Below are 23,067 nucleotides of genomic sequence, written 5' to 3' on the forward strand. Positions count from 1 at the left end.
AAAAGATACTCAAAATCATTAGTTGCTGAGAAATGTAAATTAAATCACAGTGAGATACCACTACGCACCCAGCAAAATGGCAAAAACTACGACTGACCACACCGACTGTTAATGAATGCAACTCCCATGCAATGCTGGTGGGGATGTACGACAGAGTAACTTTGGAAAACAATCTGGTAATTTCTCAAAATGTTTAACAGACATCTACCATATGACCTAGCCATCCCTCGCCTAGGTATTTATAGAAGACAAATGAAAACATACGTCCACGCAAAGACTTGTACGTGAATGTTCGAGGCAGCTTTATTTTGTAATAGCCAGAAACTGAAAACAACTCAAATGTCCATCAACAGCTGAATGGATAAGGCCATTTTGGCATGTGCGAACTTCAACAACGAAGAGAAAGGAACTGTTGATACGCAGTGTTGTGGATGAATGTCAACATTATCATGTGGATAGAAAGAAGCCAGACACAAAAGAGAATCATTACAGGATTCCATTTACATAAAATTCTAGAAAAGTGCCTTAGCTTCTTTGTCAGAAGTGGCAAAAAGCAGATGTGTGGCTGCCTGAGAAAGGGGGTGGAGAGAGGATAGATTAAAGAGGGACATGAGGAAACTCATGTCCTGGGGAGGAAAGAAATGTTTGTCATCTTGATTGGGGTGATGGTTTCACAGGTATAGGTCATAACTAATCAAACCACGCATTTTAAATATATGCAGTTTATGGTATATCAATTATCCCTCAAAGCTAATTTTTTAAAAGCTTATATGCTGTCTCCCCTATTATGGCCTTTTTGAGGACAGGATGGTGTATCGGTAAATGTTCTTTTACAGACTAAAGTCAATTCAATACCAAAAGACTTCCCCCTACATGGGGTAAATAAAGCAAACACCATAGAGAACAAGCCTACTCAGATTCAACAGGTGTGGTGGACAGACTCCAGATGGCCCCCGTGATTTCTGCCTCCTGGTATTCATGCCCTTGTATTCCTTTCCTCTTGAGCGTGCAAGGTATCTTCACTTGTTTCTAACCAATAAAATACGGCAAAGGTGAGAGAATGTATGTGATTGTGCGTACATGATCATATATGCTGGTTGCAGCACTGATCTTGCTGAACTCTCTCACTCCCTTGCTGGCTTTGAGGAAGTAAGCAGCCATGCTGGGGAAGCCCGCATGGACGAGGAATGTAGTGGCCTCTCAGAGCCGAGGGCAGCCTCTGGCCTCCAGCCAACGAGCAACTTGAAGCCCTCAGTCCTATAGCCTCTAGGAACTGAATCTGCCAACAAGCATGTGAGTTTAGAAGCAGACTTGTCCCCAGTTGAGCCTCCAGGTGAACACCCGGCCCTGACTGATACTTTGATTGCAGGCTTCCGGGGGACCCACTTAAGCCATGAGCTAACCCACAAGAAACCGTGAGATGATAAATATGTGTGGCTTTTAAGCCACTAAGTCTGTGACATTATTATTCACACAGCAATAGATAACTCACTAGGTCTGTGTAGAGGGAGAGCAGGGGAGAAGCAGAGTAGAGAAAGGGGAGATACATTTGATATTCTTACGGTAGTTTCTACATCCAAATACAATGATTAAATTATTGCCAGCCACAAGATGAAAAATAATCAGTCAGAGGAAATCAAATTATTTCTTTTAGCTTTTCTTTGGCTGAAAGAGAAAAAGTGAAGAAACATATATAAGCAGCTTACTTTAAGGCATGGCATATGGAAGCTGTAACAAATCTTGTAAAACAAATGAATAAATGCCAGTGTAAAGAACTGGTCTTAATACCCTTTTAATTTACTTTCACGGTACATTTTGTTCTGCTTTTCAATAATGAGCACATTAGCATTTGAGAGCTGTAGCGCATCCATTGAAATGCAAGCAAAGCCTTTAATCATCCTCACTGACCACTTCTCGGGGAGGAATAAGAACACGCCAAAGGACAGCCTACTCCATCTACTTTTCTTCAAAGACTCCAAAGAGAAGGACATGTAATTACATCACCTTCAGGCACTCGGAAATACCACAGTTAGCTGTTTTTTTGGAAATGCAGGAATATACACACTCTCCTATAACTTTTACAAAGCTATCCACCAACGTCGTCATGCGCTCTCTTCCAGTCCCCAGCAATCATTCCAAAAGGGTGTCTGTGAGGTACGGACACAGTTAGGGCTTGTGGGGTTCTTTGCTTTTCTGTGACTGTCATGTCCAAGCCTGGCAAGGATCTTGATCGGCAGCCCCGGGCAAATCACCACCCTCAGAAGTTCTGTTTTCTGCTTTAACAGACTTTCAGAATAAATAATTAGGATGGCATGGGTAATTAATGTGGTCTCTACTTTTTCACGTTTTCTGCAGTGTGCAGATTTTGGGTTTTGCTGTAACATGGCCCTATAACTTAGGTCAAAGAGGAAGTCGTTGCCAGTCAGGATGCATTCTCTGAGAAGGATGATGTAATAGTGTTCGTGCAGCAACCAAGTCACTTGGCTTAACAGAAATGATTTTATGAGTAAATCTTTGTTATATAAAACCAGATAAAACAATTTAAATTTTTATACTAGTTAAAATGAGGAAAATAATCTTTCAAATATTTTAAAATTTGTCTAAAAATACACACATTTCGCATATGAGAGCCTTATCTATACAATACACAAAAATAATTCAACAAACTGTTCAGGTTTATGTCTGACCTGAAATTAATACGCTGTCCAAAATAAACATTTCAGTATTTAACAAAAATTGTTTGCCTCCAGAGAACTTAGATGAAACATTACGTGTATATGGGAGTAGGACAAGGGACTGATGAGTGATGGCCAAGTAGTATAGTATAAGTGGGCCATCTCATTTCTTCTTTAATTTCTTTTTTTTTTCAATTTTTTTAAACATTTATTTATTTGAGAGAGAGACAGACAGACAGAGTGTGAGCAGGGGAGGAGCAGAGAGAGAGAGAGGGAGACACAGAATCCGAAGCAGGCTCCAGGCTCTGAGCTGTCAGCACAGAGCCCGATGCGGGGCTTGAAACCATGAATCGCAAGGTCATGACCTGAGCCAAAGTTGGCTGACTTTTAGGGGCTGACTGAGCCACCTGGGCACCACTCTCTTTTAATTTCAAAGGTAAATTAAACTAATCTTTCTCTTTCTTTCAATAAACTACCTTCTAACAAATTTAGTTATATATAAAGTGAGACCATTCCCAGTATAAATAAGTAAAGCAAGCAAATGTTAAGAGCATCAAGAAATCTGAAGACATTACTAAGAAATTTCTTTATAATAGTTTAAAAACTTTTTTTTTAATGTTTATTTATTCTTGAGACAGACAGAGCATGAACGGGGGAGGGTCAGGGAGAGGGAGACACAGAATCCGAAACAGGCTCCAGGCTCTGAGCTGTCAGCACAGAGCCTGACGCGGGGCTCGAACTCACGGACCGCGAGATCATGACCTGAGCCGAAGTCGGCCGCTCAACCGACTGAGCCACCCAGGCGCCCCTATAATAGTTTAAGAAAAGAAATATTTTAAGGGTTATCCATCATCATTTGAATACTTTCTCTATATTAATAAGCATGTGCCGGAAAGAGAAAGAGCAAGAATGAGAAAGAGAGAGAGACAGAGAGAGAGGTTTTAGATTGCACATGCAAAATGAAAATAAGTTTCCAAGCAGTAGCCTGTGAGGCAAACGTGTAAGGAGTCTGACAGAAACCAGAGCACTGATGGAAAAGTTAAAGACCTGACAATGTGGATGAGATTTAGAACTTTCCCATTTTTTATTATTTTCTTCCCTCTCCTGCAGCCTGCTCCTATCACTGCCCGGCACCTGCAGCATGGTGTCTGTCCTTCAGAAGAAACAATAAAGGGGAGTTTAAGGCCTTCGGGAAGAAGGACAGGACTAGTAAACTTCATGAGGAATGAAGTCCTGAAAGGAGAGGAATGAAATATTCACCTTCCTGCAGAGCCTGGTCTCTCTAATGGGAATGAAGAGGAGTACGAAGGGGCCGCTACAGAAGGATACAAAATGGCGGAGCGCCTGGGTGGCTCAGTCTGTTAAGCATCTGACTCTTGGGTTTGGCTCAGGTCACCATCTAGTGGTTTGTTGAGTTTGAGTGCCGTGTCGGGCTCTGTGCTGACAGTACAGAGCCTGCTTGGGATTCTCTTCTCTTTCCCTCTCTCTCTGCCCCTCCTTCTCTCTCTCAAAATAAATAAACTTTAAAACATAATAATAATAATAATAACTTTTTTTTAAAAAAGGATGCAAAATGTCAGAAGCCATCAAGATGGCTCTCCTAGAGCCTCTTTGCCAAACCTTGATTCTCTCACCTTCTCCTGAAGCCGGATATTATCCCACACCTTGCTGCACACCATGCACTCAAATGCATCGATGTAGTTGTCCTGGTGGACATCTTGTACTCCCCACTTCCGTTCCTTGAGTGCTGTGAGAAGTCGCTGATTTGAGACCTCACCCTTCAGCTTCCATTCTATGTAGGCCTCGTACAGTCTGTCGTCGTGATCCAGTTGTCTGATGTAACTTGCCAGTTCTCTAGGGTGAGCAAATTCAGACACGAGAATAGCACTTCTATTACTTGGGAGCCAGTCAGCAATGCTGGGGGACCCATAATACACAGGGACCACCCCCAGTTTCAGAGGTCTCCAGAACTTCTCAGTGATGTAGTCGTCACACACCGCATTCTCGAAGGCAAGGATAAACTTATACTGTGCAATGATCCTATAAAAGCCATCAGCATCCATGGAAGCTGGATTTTTTAGCTGCGGAGGGAGATCCTTGTTTCGTAAACACTCACCGTAGGAATCCACCTCAACGTGAGTCATCAGTTCTCGAACATAGCTGTCCCTGTCTGATGGTGGGTCACAGTCTGACTGGACATACACCAGTGGAGCAAGTCTTCTTCGAAGGATGTTCTTGGACCGCAAAGGGACCAGGTATCTGAGTGACTTCAGGACTTCTACGCCCTCCAAGTACTGGGTGGTCAGTGGCAAGTGGGAATGTCGGCTGAAGGTGGCAGTGTAGTTGAACAAGGTGATGACTGGCTTGTGAAAGAGCTTGTAATTATTTTTCGGAGACTCTTCGTGAAAAAGGGCCCAGTCGTGATGGGCCTTCCGAGGCAGAGGTAAGCTATCTATGTTAAAGTCAGTGCCTGGAAGAAGAAAAGAAAACGTTAGTATGTGCGCAAGAATTTTAGTGCTCGTCTGGAGTCCACCTGGTGAGATTAGAATACAGAGGAGTTTGAGGCTATAACGAAGGACACTACAGTGCTTGCAAAGTGCCTCGCAGTCCATCATGACGCTGTCACCCTAGAGACTGTTCAGGGGGAGGATCACCAAGCAGAGGGACCCTCTTCCTGATTTTATAAAAAGAGAAATGGGACTAGTGTCTAGCCTGGTTCCGAAATGAGAATTTATTCTGCTGCCTCCGCCAATTGGCTTTTCTCCCCAGAGGTGTTGTCTCAGAGAGGATGGGAGAAAGAAAGAGATAGAGAGTTCTTAAAAAAGAAAAGAGCAAGAGAAAGGAAGCCAAAAAGGGGTAAGCAACCAGCTTGGCATTGATGGACTGAAAAAAAGTGAAATCATGCAAAAGTAGCCAGAATGAATATATGGTATAGATTTTTTTTTGATCCAAAATGATCGATTTCAACAAAGTGCAGTGAATCGATCTTAGTCAAAATGGTAGAAAAGAGGCTTTTAAAGACAAAACAGCCAATAATAGCACCATGCTACAGACCGCTGCAGGACGGACGTTAATTAACAAGCACATCAAGAAATAAAGAAGGCATAACAGGATTATAATTATGAGTGATTCTAACTTCCACAGGATTAATTGGGAAACCTTTGAAACACGATTCTGTGCAGACAGAAGTGATGGATGTGGTAAGCAGTTGTTTCCTGACATTGTGGATGGAGACTCAATCAGGAAGAAGTTATTTCTATAACCGAGAAAGGATTAAGACAATACCACAATATGTAACAGAATTTCTAAAGTGTTCCTGACACTGATGATTTTGTGGCCCCTGATTTGAGTTTTTAAATGTAAGGAAATGGCAAAAAAAAAAACAAAAAACTATCTGCAGGGAAAAAAGAAGCCCAAATAAATGCTTCCAGAGGAACAAAACATATTCTCTAGTAGAATTCATAAAAATTAATTGTTTAATGCTGGTACACACTCTCTCAAATAAATATATACTCTTTGGTGCCAACACTACAGCAAGGAGAAGTCATTTAATCACAAAATGCTTGTAAACAATTAAAGATCAAGTAAGATTGGGGCGCCTGGGTGGCTCAGTCGGTTAAGTGTCTGACTTCGGCTCAGGTCACGATCTCATAGTCTGTGAGTTCGAGCCCCGCGTCGGGCTCTGTGCTGACAGCTCAGAGCCTGGAGCCTGCTTCGGATTCTGTGTCTCCCTCTCTCTCTCTCTCTCTCTCTGCCCCTCCCCTCCCCTGTCACACTCTGTCTCTCTGTCTCTCAAAATTAATAAATAAACGTTAAAAAACAAAAAAGAATGCTCACCTACATACACACCGGGAACTTAATGACACGTAGAGTTAGGTGGTCAGCAAAAGTTAACAGACAAACTTGAAGATGTGAAAGAGTAGAGAATTTGAGAAGAAAGGCCATTCGCACATGAAGTGGTTGCTGGTCAACTGATCACCAACAGGACCAGGAACCCAGGAACTTGAGTTAGAGCATGAAGTTTCCGCTGAAGGCATAACAGGAATCAAGGCTGTTTGGGAGAGAAGAATTGGAGTCCAATCCACAGGAGTCAGAGACAGTGATCAAGATACAAGATTAAGATTGGTGGCGTATGATTAGAACAGAAGTGGGTCCACACTTAACTCAGGAGGGGGGCAGGCACAGGTGTCTTGAGTGAGTGGCTGGTGCCAGTAGTGGCTGGAGGCTGCTGCTATATGGCATGCAGGTGACTCTTTATTTGCCTCGCCCTGGCTGTGCCACGGCAAAGATCCAAAGGACAGGACAGCAGCAGGACACAACGCCTGCCTCCTGTGCTCCAGAGAATGGAGATGGCCTGAGCATCATCTCTGCTCGTCCACATCAGTTAAGGGTAAACAGGCACCAAAAACAGCTCTGTCTAGATCTTTCTGTGGCCAGTTTCTAGGTCCACTCAGATTGTATTCATAACATGAATGGGACTTGAGACTGGTAGCAATTATGAACCCTTCATTCACTGTAACTGGGAGGGCTTGACATTCATTCACTGTAACGAGGGCTTGCCGGCTCGGTAGCCAAGTTCTACTGGAACCCTGATAAAGGAAGGAAGGGGAGAAGAGCACGGGGTTCTGTGCATATGCAATCTTTAGTAGTAAAACAAGCCTGCGGAATCTAAGCAAGATACATCCATGTATGTTCCTGCTCTAAAAAAGAACACGGCTTTTGAAAAACGAGAGTGTGAGGTTCTAGGACATCCATCTGAATTGTTTAGTTTGTAGGAGTGACGCCATCTTTAAAAGTGCAGGAATACCTTTTTAACAGAGAGGAAAGTTAAAGGGACCGAACTTTCCAGAAACATTTCCCATTATTTTTTACCTTAAAAAGTATTTCCTAGCTACTTCCCTAAAACACATACACAACAGACACACACAAAATCATATTAAAGTAGGCTTTTAATCAGATTCTTCCACACTAAAATTCTCTGGGGAAGATTTTTAAAAAGATGGCATTTTGCCCAGTAAGCTCCTTCCCTAAACCTACAGCTTCAGATGGTCAACACTCAAAAAGACTGAAATAAGAACCATAAAAGCCCTAAACTATAGCTGATCCTGGAACAACACAGACCTGAACTTTGTGGGTCCACTTACCTGTGGATTTGTTTCCAACAAACACAGTATAATAGTGTGAATGTATTTTCTTTTATGTTTTTCTTAATAACCATTTTCTTTTTTTCTGGCTAACTTTATTGTAAAAATACAGTATATGATACGTATAATATACAAAATATGTGTTAACTGACTGTTCATATTATCTGTCAGGCTTCCAGCGAACAGCAGGCTATTAGTAGTAGTTAAGTTTTGGGGGTTCCAAAGTTAGATGCAGATTTTTCGACTGTGTGGGGTGTGGTGCCCCTAACACCTGCATTGTTCAAGGGTCCACCGTATTTCACTGAGGATATCATGGTCTAGAATATGAATGATAGGGCGCCTGGGTGGCTCAGTCGGTTGAAAGTCCAACTTCGGTTCAGGTCATGATCTCACGGTTTGTGAGTTCAAGCCCTGCGTCGGGCTCTGTGCTGACAGCTCAGAGCCTGGAGCCTGCTTCTGGTTCTGTGTCTCCCTCTCCCTCTGCCCCTCCCCCACTCATGCTCAGTCTCTGTCTCAGAAATAAACATAAAAAAATTTATAGAATATGAATGATGATACTGAACAATTTCTATAGGTGGCTCAGGAAACAACTGAGTTCCTTACTTCTCTCCAACTCTAGGGCAATACCCACTATAACAAGAGTTGGAACATTCCTTATTTTTTTAAGTTTATTTATTTATTTTGAGAGAGAGAGAGAGACAGAGTGTGTGAACAGGAGAGGGGCAGAGAGAGAGAGAGAGAGAGAGAGAGAGAGAGAGAATCCCAAGCAGGATCCACACTGTCAACACAGAGCCCTACTCAGGGCTTAAACCCACGAACTGTGAGATAGTGACCTGAGCAGAAATCAAGAGTCAGATGCTTAACCAACTGAGCCACCCAGGCGCCCCAAGAGTTGGAACATTTAAAGAAATCAAAGTCAATTCAACTATGGCAAATCCATAAAAACGTGACTAACTTGCCTGCCATTAGCTCACTAGTTTTACACAGTCCTCTTCACTGGCTCTCCCATTTAACAACTTCGGCTTCAAACTTTCACTTCTCTGGGTTATTTTGCGTTTACTGCATACTGAAAAATTTATTCGCTCCCTTAAATAACAGCTGACAAATAGATCTTAAGCACTAAAGTGCACTGTAAAGGGAATTGCGACTTGGAATACAAATGGAATCAAATTAATGCTGGCAAATGGTGCCAGATTGCTAACTGCGGAGGCTGAATTTGGAGTGGCAGACAAGCAGAAGACCGACTATACTTTATGATATGTTTATGTGCTCCTTTCCTTCTGCAAGCACACAAACTCTTTTTTTGTTATTCCTACCCAGACTGGTGAAAACAGAAGGCAACACGTATTATTAGCTGCACTCTACTAACGAAGTTTGAATCATTTATCTGGAGCTGAAACCTCTAGTGGGGAGCAGAATTTCCCGACTGGCTAATGCTAAAGGACCGGAAAGATCAGTGGCCCCACTACAATGCTTGATTCTTTTGAACGATTTGCTCGTGGTGCTCCCAGGTACCCTCACCAAAACATTACCCGGCTTAAACCCAGCTTGCTCGGGGAGAACAGATACCTTATTTAGGAAAAGAAAAGTGCCCCCTCAAAATGTCCTTCAGAAGTAATCCCTGATTTTATTTTCTTTTAAAGTTTTTTTACGTTTATTCATTTTTGAGAGACAGAGTGTGTGGAGGGGAGGGGCAGAGAGAGAGGGAGGGAGACACAGAATTCGAAGCAGGCTCCAGGCTCCGAGCTGTCAGCACAGAACCTGAAGCAGGGCTCGAATTCACCAACCGTGAGATCATGACCTGAGCCAAAGTCGGACATTTAACCGACTGAGCCACCCAGGCACCCTAGTAATCCCTGCTTTTAAAGACAACTCTAACATAAAACTGTGTGCCCCACAAAGAATACCTCAATATAGGAAAGCTCTTGGGGAAAAACAATTTAGGCCACATATTACCACCCAGAATTTGCGTAGTTTGTTGCTATTTTTAAAGCTGTTTCACGTGAACTTTCTTGACTTACCCACACAACCCCATCAGGTCATGTATTTTCTCTAAGGTTCTGAGGGCTAACTCCAAATGTGAAAGCGGGGCACCTGGGTGGCTCAGTTGGTTGAGCATCTAACTTGGGCTCAGGTCACGATCTCATGGCTCATGGGTTCCAGCCCCACGTCAGGCTCTGTGCTGACAGCTCAGAGCCTGGAGCCTGCTTCGGATTCTGTGTCTTCCTCTCTCTCTGTGCTACCCCCACCCTCCGCCGGTGTTCATGCTCTGTCTCTCTCTCAAAAATAAATAAACAGTAAAAAAAAAAAAAAAATTTTAATGTGAAAGAATGGTGCTGGTACCTGGGAAAGACCCCGATCACCCCAGGCTAAATTCTAACTAAAGGCAGGAGGGGTGCCATACATGCACCTCTGCAGATGGCCTGGTTCCAGCCCAGTCGGGGTGTGTGGGCAGGCCACTGGACTCCAAGCACTCCCGCACTAGCTTCTAGACCCATCTTCTCCCCCTCTTCATGAGTCCTACCTGCCCCTTATCGATTCTATGTCGTGTACCCCTCTCTCAATTGCACGTGTTCAATCAGGCATCTGTCCATCTGCCCCTGGGCCTGGAAACTTCTCACACCCCCTAACTGGACCTGTGCTCTAGGCCAGTCAGCAACTTTGCAGCCCCTTCCTGGTGGTGCAGAGCCTGAGGCAAGAGTAAAAACGGGGTCTGGAGTACCATATGCCTAAACATTCAGCACCTGTAAATCATTCTGAGTGTTGGATCTTTTATCCTTCCACCTTAACATATATATATTCCTGGATTTTCTTTTAAGATTTAAAAAGAAATTGTAATGTTTATTTTTGAGGAAGAGACAGAAAGAGAGTTGAGTGGAGGAGGGGCAGAGAGAGGGAGACACAGAATCCGAAGCAGGCTCCAGACTCAGAGCTGTCAGCACAGAGCCCGATGTGGGGCACGAACCCATGAGCCATCAGATCGTGACCTGAGCCAAAGTCGGACGCTCAACCGACTGAGCCATCCAGGCGCCCCCATTCATGGATATATGTATTTTTTAATGCGCAAAGTCACAATTCACACCAAATGTGGAGAACATGTATTCAAAATCGACACCGTTTTCTACCACAGGCCGTGATTCTCACTGGGGCCTGGCACAGGGTGAAAAGAGAAGGGAAAGGTTCTCCCTGGCTCACAGACAGCCTCACCTAACCCCTCAGGCCTTCCCTTCCACTCAGTCAGCACCACCCCAGGCGAGACGCCATTTTCCCTGCCTCTTTGGTGGGAGGTGGGGGGCTCCCTCGTGGCCTGTCCTGGGTCTTGTCCCTTCCCACCCCCACTGTCCAGGTGCCTCCAGAAGTTCCTGAGTTGCTCAGCTGAGAGTCCCCATCAGACAATCTCTGCCCCATCCCTTCAGGCATCAGCCTTTTAGACTCTTGCAAAAGAATCGGTGGCTGGGCAGTCAGGTTCAAACTGAGACCTCTCAGATTCCTCAGGGTTCCAAGCCGGAACGCCAGGGTGCCTGGCCCCTTTTCCTTCTGCCCCTGGCTCTGAGCCACACCATGAGGGGCCCTGTGACACAGACATGGACACCTGAACCTGTAAGTCCAAGCTCTGTCCTGACAAAAACTCCCTCTCTGACCAAATTTAATCAGGCTCTTCTGAGCCCTCTTCTCACTATGTCACAACCTTGGCCGGCTGCCCTGCCCTCGGCCTCCAGAGCCCAGATTCGGCAAAGAATCCTGCCGTGTTGGTTTGGTGATAATCCCCTCCTCACCCTTGATATTTAACCAAGTCCCTCATCCCCCACAACTGATGTCTAAGTCCTTGACCTGCCTCCAACATGAATCCTGAAGCCAGTTTAGCAAACATCTTCCTACCCCGGCTGTCCTCTTAGTAACCTTCCACACACTGACTGCCTCACCCTGCTTGTTGGCTAGACATCCCCAACAGTCTTTGTTGTATTCAGAGTTGAGCTCAGTTCTTTTTTTTTTTTTAATGTTTTTTAATTTTTTTGAGACAGAGAGAGACAGAGCATGAGCAGAGCAGGGGCAGAGACAGAGGGAGACACAGAATCGGAAGCAGGCTCCAGGCCCTGAGCTGATAACACAGAGTCCAACGCAGGGTGCAAACTCATGAACCATGAGATCATGACCTGAGTCACAGTCGGACATTTAATGGACTGAGCCACCCAGACGCCCCAGAATTGAGCTCAGTTCTATACTGAAGTCTCTCTCCTCTACTAGAGCAGTTCGGATAAAATCTAGCTTAACAAGTATCCAGTGTAAAATTTTCTTTTACATTCCACACCTTTGTAGTCACCCCTTCACCAATCTTGAAGCCCAGGGATGCATACCTGCAACAGAGAAGTGGCCACTGAGGGCTTTGGAAGTGAGCTCCACGTTGGCCATTGGGGCAGGGAATTCTGGGATCCTGGTATTTGGAGTGTGACGTCTAAGGGGGAGGCACGGGCTCTATGGCCACAGGTGGGCATGTGACCTTAGCCCATGGACTCCTCACCCTGTATGAAGGAGCACAGCTGGAGAAACCTAGAGTTGACCCCTCTGGGCCGAGTCCAAAAGCTCCATTGTCCAGATTTAAGTTGTCAATCATCGTCCCCCAGCACAGTTGCTTCCAGGTTAGAATTCATGCTCTGGTATAACAGGGGCCTGATGTACGGTGTGTGATTACTTAAACCAAGGACACAAATTCAGATTTTAAACCTCTGGACAATGACATCTAATATGATTGGGCAGGAGGAGGAACGGGGGGATGACTATTTCCTTCTACCACATTCTCCCATAATGAATCCTCTTCAATGATTTAGTCTAAAATATGCCAACATGTCTGTTTCCCAACCCTACTCAGGTTTTAACTAAACCTATTTACTGATAGATCCTACGTTTATACTCTATTCAGACTGCTCCCCTGAGCTCCAACCAGATTATCTAATAGCATGCTAGAAATATCTACTTGGATAGCCCAGAGAAAATCACCAATGACCATGCCCTGACTAAACTAGCCATCTTCCCCTAAAGCCCAGTCCCTTTTCGTGTCTTGTCTCCATTACATCACCACCAAGGTTGGTTTGAGCCTCTTAGAGTAAGCTAGGTGCTCTACCTTTGAGTATAACCCTTCCTTTGCCTTTTCCCTTTTATTTATTTATTTATTTGTTTGTTTATTTACTTGAGGAGGGGAGGCAGGGAGAGAGGGAGAGAGAATCCCAAGCAAGCTCTGTGCCGTCAGTGCACAGCCCAACTCGGGGCTCGATCTCATGAACTGCGAAACCATGACCTGAACTGAAATCAAGAGGTGGACACTTAACTGACTGAGCCACCGAGGCACCCCGGTTTTTTCCTTTTAAAGTACATCTCAGGTGCACAGAATTGGGTGAATCGTAATCTTTGGTACATGGCACGCTGACTCCAATGAGCCACGCATAAACCTACAGAGAACTCCGAGTCACGGGCATTTGAAATCTTAACGCCAACACACAGCTCCAGCCCGTACAGAAGGGTTGCCAGCCCGAGCTTGCGGCCGAGAGATCCACTCAATCCTCCGGCTTTCTCATGCCAGGCCGACGCTATATGTGACCAGATAAAGTTGCTTTTTATGTGCGCTTTTTTTTTTTTCCCGGAGTGACTTGAAATAATATCGATTACAAATTCCTATGGAGAACAGAACACGCACATGGAAGATTTTGCCCTTTTATTTTGCAGACAATTTCCACCAAAATGGATCCAGGAGTCAATGCTTTACATAAATCCATCACGAAAGCAGAGAATCTAAAGTAGAGACCTTCTCTCTCCTGGAGACTACTTTCTTCCAGACACACCAATGTCCCCCAACAGAACACACATTCCTTCGAGAATTCAAATACTGGGCTTAGTATTACCATGGGTTTGGCCCAAGATTACAGCACTCTCGGCTGCAAGTGGGTTCACGGAGGGCACAGAGGGCCTGGAGCTCTTTTTTCTAAAAGGAGGTGGTGTTAGTCACCGGCTTGCTGGCTTCTCAGCTCCATTCCGATCTTTGTGTGTTGTGCTCCGCACTGAAGGGAGAGACCCTGCAGACTTCATTTCTCAGGACCCCCTGCCTACATTTGGGTCCTGCCAATGGGAGCGCTGTAGGGAGGCTGAGAAGTGGAAGGGCAAGGAGCCTCTTCTACAGGCTTCTCCCCTAGCAGAGAGAGCAGCAGCACCTGGGATTGTGATCGTATCAGCTGCAGTGGAGACACCAGCCACCAAGACTGTGGTGACAGCCCCAGCGGCAGTGGCAATGACCTTTCAGTGCCAGCGCACAGGTTCCTGCTCACCTCCAACAGCGGAACCTTGGAGGCCAGCTGTCCTGTATTCTGGGTCAACCAATCTCCCTGCCATGCTTCTCCAGCCCACGGATGGTAGCTGTTTCCCATTACTTGTTCCGCGTAACTTCCCTTACGTTGTTTTGCTCCACCAACCCTTCCAAGCCTTTGTAACCAACCAATTCCCATAATAAATCCCATTGTTTGAAACACCTAGAACACCTATCAGACGACGATTAATACAGAAGCCCATTTCAAAACCCTGAGACTTCCAAGGCACCTGGGTGGCTCAGTCGGTTGGGCATCTGACTTTGGCTCAGGTCACGATCTCATGGTCGGTGAGATCAAGCCCCGCGTCGGGCCCTGTGCTGACAGCTCAGAGCCTGGAGCCTGCTTCAGAGTCCATGTCTCCCTCTCTCTCTCCGCCCCTCGCCTGCTCACGCTCTGTCTCTCTCTCTCTCTCTCTCTCTCTTTCACAAACAAATAAGCATTAAAAAATAAAAAACCTTGAGACCTCCATCTGACTGCAATTTATTATTCCAACTTCTGTTGCAGATTGTTTCTTACTCGCTTACTCCTCGATTTTCCTAAAAATACTATTTCTTCACAATTCTTATCCCCTTGTTATCACCATCCCAGGGTTTTATGTCCCCCTTTGTGTTTATGTCCCTCTTAGTCCATCTGGTGAGAGTGGGGAAGGAGAAAAAACACAAGCCTCCTATTTAAGGAGGGAAAACATAAAATCAGAGAATGAGCCCCCCCCCCCCCCCCCCCCCCGTACAAAAGGAACCATCCAACTGCTTGACACGGGGAAGCCCAGTCCTGGTGCAGGTGCTGTGTTGTAAATGCCTCTTTGAGCTGCGAACACAAATACACAGAACGCTGATGACCCAGGTAACTACGGAGAACAGAAGTTTTATCACAAACTACAAATCCTCTCCACTTGGGTGTTTGGGTGTTCGTTTTTCCCCTTCAACTGTGTTTCTTGACATTTAACGTAAGAAAAAGATGAAGACTTTCTTGCTGCGAAAAATTTTACTATGGAACCTTTTACCCGTCGGAAGTGAACACCTCTGTGGCTACAAGATGTTAAGGCTTGTGAAACGATGGGCGAAACACAACCAAGGCAGACAGCCGTGGCTCATAAATCACCCTATTGCTAAACGCCTCAGCGGCAGCGAAACTCACAATGGCATCACTGAGTGTGTCGTCGTTTCCTGCATGGGATTAAATCATTTGCTTCATGAAACTCAAACAACTTCCAGTGTTTGAGATAACTACTGCAGTTGCTACCTCCCCGCAACCGCTGTCTGCAATAAGCTTCACAAGCACATTAAGGTACCTCTGACAGCGTCTGAGCCTAATCTCGAAAGGGATTTCATTTCTTCCATGGTAACAATTAGAACGAGTGAGAAGATGAAGAAGAAACCAGAGCAGGACTGACAGTTTGCAGGGCAGCTTAAGGCACTATCCACCCCCCTGCCCCCTAGGAGACAGGAGCTGAAATGTCGCCCAGGGCTTATTGGCAAAGCCACTTCAGAGAGTTCTAGAATGTTCTGCTAAACCCCTGCTTGCCACTTTCATGGCAAGGCTACATGACCCTGCATTAGGGTTTGTGATATCTCTCAAGGCACGCAAAGAATTTATTCTTCGTTATTAAAAAGCCACATGTGGGGGTTTCTACGTCTCACGTTCTGATTCTATTGCAGCCAACACACCTGGAGACAGGAGGCAGCGCCACTGACTCAGAGCAGCACCCCTAAAAAGCAAGGTTTTACTGAGTTCTACTATTTGGAAAGCATTAAACTGGGAACTCTGGGGCTTCACAGATGAAGAAAATAAGCTCCAGGGATCTTATGATTATGAATGTAAATGTTAAGCCATTAGCTGAAGTTCAAACTAGAAGAACAGAAATGCAAACAGCCCTGGCAGGAGAAAGAATGGAATGATTATTTCTGACTGGTCAAAGAGTTTGGGGCTTAACTGCTTATAAGTACAGGAAAAAAAAAAAAAAAAAAAAAAAAACCAAAGCAATTTAAAAAAATAAATAAGACTCCATTATCAACTCAGGGCAAATAAGTAAACAGTGAACCAGCTGGTTCATCTATGAGTATCATTTGCATAGCCATAAAAATGTAGAGTGAATATTAATCTATCAAATACGATAATATAAGTGGAAGGTGTGGATACAAGAAGGGTGAGTTTTTGAGTAGGAGAGGATAAAAGGATCAACCCAAGATATAGCCAGTAGTTTCCAAGATACAGCCAGTAGATAAGGCTAATACTGAAAAACCATTAAGTAACCTGAGAAGCTAACACAAACTTGCTATTTAAACTTGGAGTATGTATAGCTTTCATAAGGACTAAAATAAAATATTATATAGGAAAAGTGTCTCCCTCTCCCGTGTACCAGAAACCCAGGTCCCTTTCCTCTATTAACAGTTTCTTTTTATGTTCTGCATTTTTTAAAGAATACATAGATGGAAGGAAAGAAGAAGGAAGGAAGGAAAGGAGGGAGGAAGGGAAAATAGCACATTTAACTGAATCTAGGAAAAATAAACTATAAGACGGACCATTAATTTTTTATGTCACTGAGAAAAGTATTTGCAATTAAACTATGATCTAATGCTTTCTTAGAATTTTTATTTATACTTAGAAGAGCTCTTTTAGATTTGCTTACAGATTTTTGTCATTTATCACTCTTGTGAATACTTAGAAAAATAAAAGTTGAATTGGTTAAAGCATCTAAAATGTCTTCAGATTCAGAGTCCAACTCTTTGAATCATTTCTGAATATGTGATGTCCTATGTTTTCTACCATGTTTTGCTCTGTGCCATTAAGGCTGTTAGTGATACAGCATTGCTTAAAAGCACACAGCACCATCATCTCTGGGGTTTCCTTCCAAACCACTGACTGACACAATCCCCAAGTTTTGGTGTCCATGCTTGCTTGGCATTACCAGGTGTCAGAGAACGTTTTCAGGCATTAACTTGACCCATATTCTTTCCTCAAATGGTCCTTGAATGGTTTGTTGAAACATCAAAGGGCTGCAGTTCCCTTCGTGCAGACTGGAAGGACAGGCCCATTCATGGCCATGAGGACCATCACAACTACCTCCCTGCTGTTGCCGACAGTGACTGGAGGGAGGCTAGCAACTATAAAATACACGGTGATATCGGGGATGCTAAATTTGGACGGGAAAAATGCTTTTTAGAATTAAGTAAATTTGGGGGCACCTTGGTGGCTCAGTCAGTTGAGCGTCCGACTTCAGCTCAGGTCGTGATCTCACGGCTCATGAGTTCGATCCCCACGGGTTCTGGGCTGACAGCTCGGAGCCTGGAGCCTGCTTCCGATTCTGTGTGTGTGTCTCTCTCTGCCCTTCCTCCGCTTGTGCTCTTTCTCAAAAATAAATAAACATTCAACAAAACTACAATGAAGTAAATTTTTTCACAGAAATGAAAACACGTGAGACACAGCGCATGCACCTGCAGTTTCCACGAAACTACCATGTGGTTATTTCCAGGTCAGTGAAGGCGGAGTTGTTCCATTTAGCGCCCAATTCTTTTTGACAATCACATAGGACTATTCCATTTAGTGTATGTATGTAGTCATTTCAGTGTTCTCCCGACTGTTCCACGTTGTGGGACAAAAACTAAACTCTGTAAAGTGGGTCGTGAAACAGCTATCTTCCCAAGTCGGCTGCACCGCTTCCTACAGAACTTGTTACCGCTGACGTCTTCACTAGCAACTAAAACTTCAGTGCGCGCTGCCCAGGAGTCTGTGCTTAGACTCTCTGCTGGAGGGACATTTTACAGAAGTCAATCCTCAAGACAGCAATCAATCTCCAAGCTAATTACATCCTCTGAAACCAACGATCCGGACAACTGAGTACTTTGACCAAACCACCTGGTAGATATGGGACTGCCAAATCATTTTATTCCACTTAGCCCTTGGGCCACATTTGACCTTAGTGGGAAGCTATGACCTAGAGAAATAAACTCTCCTTATTCTCAAAGTCTCCAGTGCCCCAGTCCATTTAATCATCTTAGAGTCTCTCTCTCTCTCTCCCCAAAGAGAGAAACAGTGAAGAAAGCTCTGCCCTCCAAAGTTCATCATGCATACGGGGCACCCAGCTTGATTTCCTAATGCACGTGTGTCATTGCAGAAACAACAAAACAGCCACAAACTCGGTCAAGAATTTTAGGTCCACGCGAGGAACCCTCAGTAATACGATGTATAAATTATAGTTTATAGGCGCACGCTTAATACTTTGAACAGGTAAGATCCACCTCTCCTATGGCAGTCAACAAGAGTAAGACTGTAAATGCACAAAGGACGTAAACGTTTTCCTATCATTTTAATTTTAGTTGAATTTTTTATCAAATTTCTAGAAAACACATGCTCAATACAAGAAGTTCTACTGTGCAAAAATAAATAAATAAATAGATGGAGGGGAGATCGAAATAAATACATACATATATACATACACACATACAGATGAAGAAACATCACCCATATTCCCAAAGAAAAGCAATGTTTAGCATTAGGGGTCTTTGAGTTCATTAATGTGTATGAGTCTTAGTGCATGAACAATTCAAATAAGAACATACTTATTACAACACTTGAGTATAATCACTACTGATATAGTGGGAAAAATAAAAGAATTTATAGTGATATTAGATTGTTGCTGTTGTCGTTAAGTAGGCTTCACACCCTGCACAGAGCCCAATGTGGGGTTTGAACTCACAACCCTGAGGTCAAGACCTGAGCTGAGATCAAGAGTCAGACACAACCAACTGACCCTCCCAGGAGCTCCTACGTTGATATTACTTTATACTTGATTGTTCGTACTCAAAGAGGGATGAAATTGGTCCCCAAACACCCTATCCTGTAGAAACAATGGCTCAGAGAACAGAACGGGCCTCAAAATTGGAAATGAAAACTCCCTCAGAAACTCAGGCCCTGACAAGGGAAGCCCCGTAGACATGGCACCTCGCTTCAGGGCTCAGTTACCGCTGCCCTCCAAGGCGGCAGTGCGTGTGAGCAGCCAGCCAGCCAGCGAGCAGGCCCAGGGGAACAAAGTACAAGATGAGGAGCGGCTCAGAGAGGGCTATCATCAAAGTCTGGGGGTTGCTGGACGTGCTCAGGTAGGTGAGGTCACAGAGCTTTAAGCTCCCACAGCCGTCCGATGACCATGTGGGAAAATGAGGGCGTGGAAGCATGTCATCTGTGACACGCTGAACTACTGAACAAAACAGGCCTACCTACCCCAGATTTCCAGCCGATTTAGCAAATTAATGCCTTGACTGCTAAACCACTTTCGGCCAGGTTTTTTGATATTTACAGCCTAATGCATTTGAATGGCGTTGACATTAGTCTGTGACCCGACATTTGGGAAGTCTGTCTGCTCGTGTATGGAGAAGCAGTTTTAGGACACCTTTCCCTGCTCTTTTCCTGAAACAGGCTACATTGTTACTGCCAGTGGACTTCGAGGAGGTGAACTCTGTTGCAGGAAGGGCTTCCCAAGTTGCCTACCTCCTCGTGTTGGTTGTTCCCTATTCAGGTATCTTGTGGCTTTGGGTATGGACCTGAACCACAGCATTCAGTGTCCTCAACTGCCATTACGCGTGCGCCCATCTAGCCTCTCAACAGGCAGGGACCCATGTCTTGTTAATCTTTGCCTGGAGAACCTAACACAATGCCTGTGACGTAGTACGTACTCAAAGATATCTGGACAATAAATAAATGCATATTCCGATCTTATTTTGCAGAAGTCAGGCCTTGGCTTACTTTGGCAATAAGAGGTAGAGAAAGAGCAGGAAGTAAACGTAGAAACTGGGTGCTAACAGCGAGTATGGTCAAAGGGATAGAGCTCAGCTGTGGAACCACTGAGAATTCTAAAAAAGCATTACAATTACATCAAAGCATCAAAAGCCCTTCATTTCACACAAGTGTCGTCTGCAAATGTTATCAGTCCTATTGCAAAATAGGAATTGCCGTTCACATTCCTAGCTGTTTGATTTCATGACTTGATCTGCCCCCAATGAGGTCAATGGGTTTCTGTAAACATAAAAGGACATATCGAGTGGGGGAGAAGTGGGTAAAATGAAGTGATGAGAAAACCCCTACATTATCTTAGCAACACTCACCTGCCTCATGTGCTCTGACAAGTGCAGCAGTTTTATTTTAGACACTTATGATAATACATCATGGTGGACCAGGGATACTATCACCTCATAAAAAAATAATGTGAAGTCTTAGCAACACTTTGCCATCGCGTTACTAATTCTTGTCAAAAAAAAAAATTCTTGACAGAGTCAATGATTTGAGAAGGGATTAGTGAGTTATAAAAATGGAAACGGAGATATTAAGGAAATGCTAAAGAACTAGGCTCTTAACCCAAGCTTCGGTATGGAAGACGCTTTGGGTGAAGGTCACGTCTTGGCCATCCCACGCCGGTCACATCTTCCTTAGAGTTTGTGATGGAAACATCTTATCAGTCAGTCATGGAAAAACGTTAAAATTCATTCTAATCCTGAGCTCATGTAAAGTCCACAAGATTATAACTGGTCAATAAATCAATACCCAAGTGGCAAGTTTTTCTGAGAACTTTTATACAAGTCAAATGTGTAAGTAAGCAATAAATCAGATTTTATTAAAAGCAGAGCAAATTCCCAATTTGCTGTTTGAACTTGCAAAATTTAACTATCCATTTCTACTTTGTTTCAAATTTTTCACATGTAAAAAGAATTCAAACTTTGAGGAGTAATGGTACAGCTTTTTTGAGGCCAATCTGGCAGCATGTAGCAAAATTTTAATTTATCCATTGACACAGCAACTCCATTCTCAGATATTTAGAGAAATAATAGCACATATGAACAGAGGCATACAAGTAAGTTTATAGTAACATGACAAAAAAACAGCAATAATTTAAATAGCCATGGACAGGGGGATGATTAAATACATTTAGATGCCTTCATACTACTGAATCAACGTAGCTTTAAAAATAATGAAGTAAACTTGATATATTCTAACCCCCCCAAAATTTAAAACATATGTTTAAATGGAAAAACCAAAACCAATATATATCTATGGTATGCTTCAGTTTAAGAGGAAAAAAAAAAAAACATTCAAAACTACAGGCTGAATTCAATTATACATAAAAATTCTGGAAGGAAGGCCATTAATGTGACTGGGACAGGGATTGAGAAAGTAAAGGTGAGATTTCATTTTTTGCTTCTTTACTGTTCACAATTTGCCATTGTGAATATATTTATGCATTCCTTGTGTAATTTGTAAACATCAAAAAATTAAAGGAAAAAAACAACACACCTCTCTGAAAAGAAGCATAAAAAAAAATCTTACAAACTTTGTATAATACGTAAAGGCTCACAAACATACTCCAAAATTGCCATGACATCTCCAGTGCTACTTAGAAAATACTGCCCTTAGGGGTGCCTGAATGGCTCAGTAGGTTAAGCATCCAATTTTAGCCCAGGTCATGATCTCATGGTTCGTGAGTTTGAGTCCCACATCGGGCACTCTGCTGTCAGCGCAGAGCCTGCTTTGATCCTCTGTACCCCTCTCTCTCTGCCCCTCTCCCCACCCCTCCCCAACTTTCAAAAATAAATAACGTTTTTTTAAAAAGGGGCAATACTGCCCTTGGAATCCTGCATGCTTATAAGAGTATCGTACTTCAGAATTCATGCGGAAAACTCTATGGCACAGTTAAATGCCAGGCATTTCATCCACCCCCAAAAAAGAAAGCTGGCAGATTGCAGTTTACTTAAACATCAACAGGTGAAGACATTTGCTCACATCCAGCTAATGAATTATTTCATATGTAAATGAGACATTAGCTCACGTCCTCAGAGAAGCCATGTTAGAGCAATGCCTTGCAATTCAGCTGGAAACTTGGTTGGATTTTTTTAATTAAGCACATCAAAATCATCAAGCTGGAGTCCATCACACCAGACACCTTGAAACAATAATAATTACTAGTTAATCTTAGTGCTTTCAGATACATACTTGGTAATCTTGGTTACATTTAAACTTTTAAATGTCAGAGCTCTTAAAATAGTATACTGGAAAGCAGAATAGTAATAAAACATAATATGCCCTTAATAAAATAGGAATCCGAAGTATTAAAAACAACAACAACAACAGGAGTTGACATCAACACAAGCCTCAGCCACCCCCGCAGCTGGACAGCTTCCAGAGGGACTCTCCCCAAGGTGGGTCCCATGTCGCCGACAGCCTCAAGGTGAACAAACATGAAATGTCCATTTTTCTTGCCCTTCCTTTATTATTTAGAAGCTCGTATCTCTGGTGCTTTAGAGTACCTACCAGAGGGAGCTGGGGTGACCAACTTGTCCCAATTTTCCTGGGACCTGTCCAGTTTTACCATTGAAATTCCTGTTATTTGAGGAACTCCCTGAATCCAGGGCAAATGCAGGACAGTCACCCCCGGGGCCAAACTCCTAACAAAGAAAACAAAGCCCAGGCCCTCAGTAGCCTCCACCTGGGCAGAAAAGGCATGAATTAGGCTCAACCAAGTCTTACTCCTTGTCAAGTACAATGGGGGTTAAAATTCAGTTTCGTCCCTTCCTGATTGGGAAATAGAGGAATCTCAAAAATATGCCGTGTGACAGAAGCCAGACAAAAGAGACAGTGCTTGGTGTACAATTCAACATATAAAGTCTTTGAGCCAGCAAAACTAACCTACCGACAAAAATCCCATCAGTGGTATCCTGGGGGGGGGGGGGGGGGTGGGGGTGGGAGTGGGGAGGTGGGGAGTAAGGGCAGGCTAACAGAGGCACAAGGGAACCTTCTGGAGTGAGTAAATGCTCTATATCTTGATTCTGACTTTTGTCAAAATTCACCAACTGCTGACTTAAAATGTGTGCACTTACTATATGTAAACCTCACCTTTCAAGAGCTGATTTT

The 23,067-nt window shown here is 43.8% G+C and overlaps 1 protein-coding gene across 3 annotated transcripts in view; it reads right to left on the bottom strand.

The window, feature by feature from the left end:
* Positions 1 to 23,067, bottom strand: part of FUT10 (fucosyltransferase 10) — a 96,281-nt gene that overhangs the window by 23,364 nt on the left and 49,850 nt on the right. For all 3 annotated transcript variants that reach the window (XR_007151820.1, XR_007151821.1, XM_047857419.1), the window contains exon 4: positions 4,310 to 5,145. Coding sequence is in view for 1 of the 3 variants with exons in the window: in XM_047857419.1 (XP_047713375.1) it covers positions 4,310 to 5,145 (836 nt within the window). In the remaining 2 variants the exon portion in view is untranslated. The remainder of the gene's footprint in view (positions 1 to 4,309; positions 5,146 to 23,067) is intronic.

This window comes from Prionailurus viverrinus, chromosome B1 (genome assembly GCF_022837055.1).
Source record: "Prionailurus viverrinus isolate Anna chromosome B1, UM_Priviv_1.0, whole genome shotgun sequence".
Taxonomy (NCBI): domain Eukaryota; kingdom Metazoa; phylum Chordata; class Mammalia; order Carnivora; family Felidae; genus Prionailurus; species Prionailurus viverrinus.